The 6,595-nt window shown below is 38.9% G+C and overlaps 1 protein-coding gene across 1 annotated transcript; it reads left to right on the top strand.

The window, feature by feature from the left end:
- Positions 1-1,965: 1,965 nt before the first annotated feature.
- On the top strand, positions 1,966-5,698 carry LOC146132265 (uncharacterized; the record flags this gene model as incomplete). The annotated part of the gene is made up of 10 exons (XM_083397248.1): positions 1,966-2,092; positions 2,216-2,389; positions 2,681-2,800; positions 2,886-3,032; positions 3,232-3,396; positions 3,559-3,720; positions 4,007-4,162; positions 4,729-4,899; positions 5,000-5,146; positions 5,342-5,698. Coding segments are annotated over 10 exons (1,461 nt in total), but the record flags the coding sequence as incomplete, so codon positions are not given.
- Positions 5,699-6,595: the final 897 nt, after the last annotated feature.

The following is a 6,595-nucleotide window of genomic DNA, read 5'->3' as shown; positions in this document are numbered from 1 at the left end:
TATTAACACCATTGTATATCATATTTCGAAGGTTTAGCAGTCCGGTGATTTAGCTTCATAGGCCAATTAATTAAAAAATTAAAATTCATAGTAAATGACATATAAAACGTACCTTGAAAGCTTAACACGGACGTGGAGCTGGAGTTCTTAAACTTTTTTCAGCTGCGTACCATTCGATTTATCTGTATGTATGGCGTACCCTCTAAAAATGATAAAATAAAAATCCGAAAAACACTGCAATAAAGGCAGGAAATTCAGCCTGAATAAATGTGCGGCTTATTTGCGCATAAGTGTCAAATTTGCCAAAAAATCCTTGACTTCCAGTCGTACACCATCAGCACGGTAGCAGATAAACTTAAATTTACTGCAGTTACTTTAGTTACTTTAGTAGTGATGTTTAACGTCACAAAGCAAAAAAAACTCATTTGTTACGAAACGCACAATAATGACTTCGAAGGGCGAAAACGTTGGTTACGATAGAAAGTTTTAAAAGTATGTATTTCACTTTTTTAAGGGATTTGCAAACATGTGAAGCATGGTGGTTTGAAACGCTGCACATATTGAAGCATAAACTTGTTTCTTGCTCGTCGCTTAGGCACTTTGCGCGTTTTCCGCAAAAAAACAAGCGCGTAAATTGGTTAAGCTAAAGAAAGGCGTGGGTTGGTGTTTTCGAAACAAACACGCCCGGCAGTCGCTCGCAAATTCCTTTCTCCCGGAAGAAGGTGGGTTACCCACACGAGAAAAAGAGCCAACGTCCATGCCGGGGCCTGTCTGAGGGCCGTTTGGTGCAAAAAAAAGAACTGGTGTTTTTGTTTGCTGGCGGACAAAGGAGCCGCTGAAAGGCGACCCCAAATCGAATTATAAAAAAAAAATCGCCTCGGCCAATCACGCATCGTATACGCGCGCTGTGAACGGAGGGATGAAAAAAAGAGGTCGCCCAGGACGACTGGTCTGTTTGGAGCGGTTCCCCTAACTACGACGAAGCGCTGTATAAAAGGAAGGGGTCTTGTGTAGGGTCTTATAGTTTGGTTGATGCTCAGCTTTCGTTTAAACATGTTTAGTTCAACTTTGGGGACTTAAGGATTTTCATTTTAGATGTGCCTAGAAATGAGTTTAGCAAAGCTCAGTTTGTGTGAATGCGGGATTAGGTAAAAAGTTGCGTATTGTCTACCTCTAAAAGATGAGTTCTGCGTAGTTGACTTATTAAGTTTAATGTATAGTATAAATCCTTTTCTTAGCTTGCCTAGCAAAAATATAGGTGTTAATTACGTTACAGTAGAAATTTGTCTTTTTGGTTTATTGGTTTAGTTAGAACACCAACTTAAAGCGTAATCTAGTGGCCAAATATAAAGAGTTCGTGATGAGACGTTTACTAGTATTTTTTAGCTGTGATGTCACAACCAATTACCTCGAAGGTGTTCACATTAACTAAAAAATCCAAAATAGAAATAACACCTAGTTTGGTAGCCCTCCAATCGTGCACAAAAAATGCATCAAAAAGCTTACCAATAAAGTATAAATTGGAAGCATTAGATTTGAAATATTTCTCGACATCCTTCGAAAACCACTGGTGTAATTATTAGTCCTGACAATAAAAAACTCTAGGTGCGTATACAAGCTCTAGGTGCGTATACAAGCATTAATATATTAACCACAAAAATTATGTTGTATTTAGATTAGTAATATATATTTTTATATTTTTTTAAACTAAAAGTTTAAGAAATATGAAATTCTTTGCGTTGTTCGCCGTGGCGTTAGCGGGAGCCTTCGTTACAGGTAAGATAATATTTCAAAATGAGTAACTTACTTATCACCTACATAAAAAATGGAACTAAAGGAGTGCGGCAACCTTTTGTATTGCGAATGTTTATTGCGGCAGAGCCGTATGTTGACAATATTTTATGTTTTTTTGCAGTCGAAAGTATCACCTGCTACTCCTGCAGTGCCACGCTATTTCACGGAGCAACTGAAGACAATAATGTTCGAGACGATTGCTATGATAACCTCGCTGGCTCACCCACAACTGTGACCACCACTGCCGATGACACTACGGCGGGTCAATACTGCTACACTCTAGTAACACTAACTAACGGTGAGCGACCAACTTTTACAATCTTTCAGCAATCCTTTGAATTTATTCAGAAATCAGTCTGACCTTTCCACGCTTTGAAGCATAACTTTACGTTCCTATCATATTTTTACATTTTGTTTGCAGGTCTTGTCACTGAAATCGAAAGGGGTTCAATTAATGGCAATTCCGATTCTGACTTATCCACAACTGGAGTGCCTCCGAATCCCACCTGTCGCACAACGTACTCCGTGGGAGTTGGCGAAGTGACAACTTGCTCGCACGCTTGCACAACTAGCGACTGCAACATCCAGGCCATAAGTAAGTCAAAATACATATAACGAATGGGAATCTGGCAGAAGTTGTTTAAAAAGGAACAAAAGCACTGTTGTTTAACGATTGTTTAGGCGGTAAAAACAAGAAAATTGTCTGATTCTAAAACAATTAGGAATTTAACATTTAATTATAGAACGTCAACAACCTATAGGAAGATAAAATCGAAGTTGCCCAATTTTAAAGATGCCATTAGACTTGGCAGGTCCTTTTTATTTTAAAGTTTTTTTTAAATGAACGCCTTATTATGGCGCTTTAAATTCAACTTGCGTTTTACAGCCAATTTCAAGACTTGCAGCACCAACTGTTCCGAGACCGAAAACGTTGGATATTGCGACTACTTCACTGGAGCTTGCGCTTGTGCTGCAACTCGTTCCGGATCCAACTGCAACACCAAAGGTATTTTTCTTGAAAAGACCGCCAGTGTATATTTGTTCTCGAGTAACTCGTTGTCACCTCGTAATCTACTTCGCCTTAATTTCAGTGACCAAGACCTACAGAAAATGCGTCCAGTGCAACAGTGAGACCGACAGCGGCTGTGAAACATCTACCACCTCGACCCAATGCCCTAATGCTGAAACTATTGACCTCGTTTACTGCGCTACCAGCAAGACGACAGTTTTCAGTGCAAGTATGACAACACGGAACTGACATTTGTCACAAATAGATTTTAACTTTTGATCAGTATACGCTGTTGGAATCTTTTCATATAGATGACATACCGCTTTGTAAAATCAATTTAACGTTCATATTTGAAAAAAAATAAAAATAAAAGTTACCTAACACTCTCCGATTAAAGGGCAAACTATTGAAAATACAAACTGCTTTAGGTGGTGCTGTTGTTAGAAGCGTTGTGACGAAAGGATGTGCTTTGAAGTCCGCTTCTCAATCTACGCAATGCGCGCTAACCGCAATGGCAGACCCTCAATTTACCGGCTACAACGAATACACTTGCACCGACGTCTGTGACACCGATGGCTGCAACACTGCTGCCCGTAAGTTCCTAAACTGAATACCAAAATTAATTAACTGCGAACAAATGTAAAAGCGGCCATAGTGGCCGTGTTAAAATATCTTCGAAAATGAAGTTACCCAATCGGCACAAATTCTGTCGTGGTCTATTGCAATGGGCGGTAACTAACAAAAAAATGTTTCAGCAACTGGAAGCTCGTCTTTGCAATGTGTGCAATGCACCGGAACAGATGACAGTACAGGTTGCGCCACTATGACAGCAAGGGTTGCTTGTCCCACCGGTTCCAACCAGTGCTACATGAAGGCGGTTTACTTGATCGCCAACAAAACGCACAGCAGTGTCACGGGTAAGTTAAGTAAATGTTGCACAATTTCGGTGTATGCTGTAATTATGAGATCTTATAATTTTTTTTCATTTTTAATAAAAATCAGTTTGGCAAAATATACCAATTTTGAAAATACCAAGATGATATAAATTTATTATTTGCTATAGTAAAGAGTCTAATTGTGGGTAAAAATATATGTGTACTTTTTAGGTTTACCATGTACCTCGACAAATAAAACAGCATAGAGATACATGTGTGCTTTTGCATGATCTTTGTTAGATGACGAACCAATTTTTTTTCTCTGCAGTCGATCCAGATTACAGATTTATCTCTGTTGAGCGTGGTTGCCGAACATCGACAACCTCAGTGAACCAGTGTACCACAACCACCCTTGGAACAACCAATGTTCAAAATGTGACCTGCGAAGAATCCTGCACTGACGCTGGATGCAACACGGGATGGCGTAAGTAAAAAAAGTGTTTTTTTAATTTGACAGACTTATAGAAGAAATGTCGATCGCTGTCCTCAATTCGGTGTTAAACTCATTATTTCAAATATCCGAACAAAACAATGAAACTAAGTGTTCTTCTAGCCGTTGCTAGTAAATAGCGACAATACCTTTATACTGAAACAAGTTTTATTTATACTTTTCCGTCGAATGGTAATATTCATGTTGATAAAAGGCAGTAGATGCGTCACGGGAGAAAGTTATTTCTCTTATAAAATCAATGACTTTTATTACTACAAAAAAGTCCAAAAAATATTTATTCTAAAAAATTATACTGTGGGTTCAATTATTAATTATGTATTGTTGCATTTATTTCGAAACAAACAAAAAACAGCATGTGGAATGAATCGATGCGTTCATTAGAAGAATATTTAATGCATTTGACAAAGCAAAACCGATTTTTCGTTCTAACAGTTACAGAGGCCTGAAATCAATAGATTTGAAAATTACAACGGTTTATAAATGCAGAGTACGCCCAGATACCGGGTTAAGAAGGTAATCACAATATTTATTTGTCGCAGCTAACCGAACTAGTTGCTCACAATGTATGTCTGGAGATACGACAAACGAAGGCGTACCTCTTAAAGCTGACGGATACGACCCTTGTGTCTTTAACCCCCCGCCAGCAACTGCTTGTGCCAGGCCTTACGAGTCAATGTGCTACTTCTCGGACAAAGGAGAATCTCTGAAAGGTAAGCATAAAACGTAGTTGAACTAAAACATGGCAATTACCTTGCCCCGACAAGTGTACCAAAAATTGAATGTTTCCAAAACTTTCCAACATCATTATAGACCTTACCGGTTTCTCGGGCTACACCAGATGGATGCGCCGTGGATGCACTTACCACGATGTTGGCAACGGCTGCAACACAACCACTGTTGACAACGTAGAATACAGTCAATGCAACAAGACATGCAGCACTGACGGTTGTAACCAGGGTATGTACTCTTACGTATATGGCTTAAAAATGAAATAAAGCCGCCCAAAGTTTGTTTTTATGACTTTATATGTGTAGAATGTAAACCAGTCTATAGATTGTATCTCAAAATCTGCAAACTAAATTTTCTATGAAATTGCCCAACATAATCAATAGATCACGAAATCATTTAGCTAATTTTGCTTTTCTTTTCCAGGCAACGGTGCGGTATTGCACCTTCAGAGTTTCGTGATGCTCTCCCTCCCAGCTGTTCTTGGCTACTTTATGCAACGATTCTTCTCGAACTAAACTGATGAACGTGTGGTGTTACGGAGTGTGTATATAGGCTTAAAGAATTTAGTTTGCATGGATCGTAGAATTTCATTTATTTTTTTTGCTTTAAGATGACAGTAAATGTCGCCATAATTTAATTTAACCGAATGGCGAAACCGTTGCACAATGCTTAATTTATGTGCCTTATTGCTTTGCGAATGTTGCATGATTGTACCTTTCAGCGTACGAGAAACGAATCGTGATTTGCCTTTGGCATGTAAAATAAAGCACTTGCACCATTTACATGATACGATAAGTAGTAAAAGATATTTAATTTGTGTTCACCCACCGCGACTAGTGCACTGGATCCTGGCACCTGACCCCTTAGAGCTGTTCGGTGGGACGCAACCGCCTGAGTTGTTAATTTGTTTGGCGAAGGTTTCTGGTCAGATATGCTACCTGTCAAAACCACAACTAGAATACCAATTAAAAGAATATTGTTACAATGCAAATTGAAACGTTAGCAAAAGTCAATAATGAACGCATATATGTTTCAAGTTACTGTGACAGCCACGGCCTATTGCCGCCACTGTCGGCTCAACACTGCGCCAAAGACTGCCCGAAGAGTGCGCGAAAAACCGCTAAGACACGGCATAAAAAGCGAAAAAGTTACACATCATATTTGGCCATGAAAACTGGCCGGCACTTTGCAAATATAGCTAGGCACTCTTTTAGCTTTACGGCTGGCCGTTCTAAGGCCAACTTGCGACAACGGTGAGGCGTGTTTATCACCGCCCGCAAAACGGACTGCTTATAGATTGAGAGATTAAAGGTTAAATGACAGGCTAGACACGTGGCGAACGGACACTCGAAAACTCAGGAATTTTATAATTAAATCGACGAATTGCTTTACCGAATAACAACACGGAAACATCACATCATCACAAATGACATTACGTAACTGAAGAAAATGTTTGGCAAACGAATGCTGTAACACGTAACCTAAAACCCTATTGATCAATTTGTAATATAACTTAATATTAATATGAACTCAGAGATTTGGCTTATGACAATTAATCAATTTAGGTGTTTAATGTGTAAGTGAACACATAACGATTTGCAAAATTAAAACTGCTTCTTTAATCGTCTCTATTCTATGCGATTTCATGATATTCATAACATCAATGAGATCAAAATT

Source organism: Ascidiella aspersa, chromosome 9 (assembly GCF_963924565.1).
Source record: "Ascidiella aspersa chromosome 9, kaAscAspe10.2, whole genome shotgun sequence".
NCBI lineage: Eukaryota > Metazoa > Chordata > Ascidiacea > Phlebobranchia > Ascidiidae > Ascidiella > Ascidiella aspersa.
The sequence above is the reverse complement of the archived record's forward strand: the minus strand, read 5'-3'. Positions and strand labels throughout refer to the sequence as shown.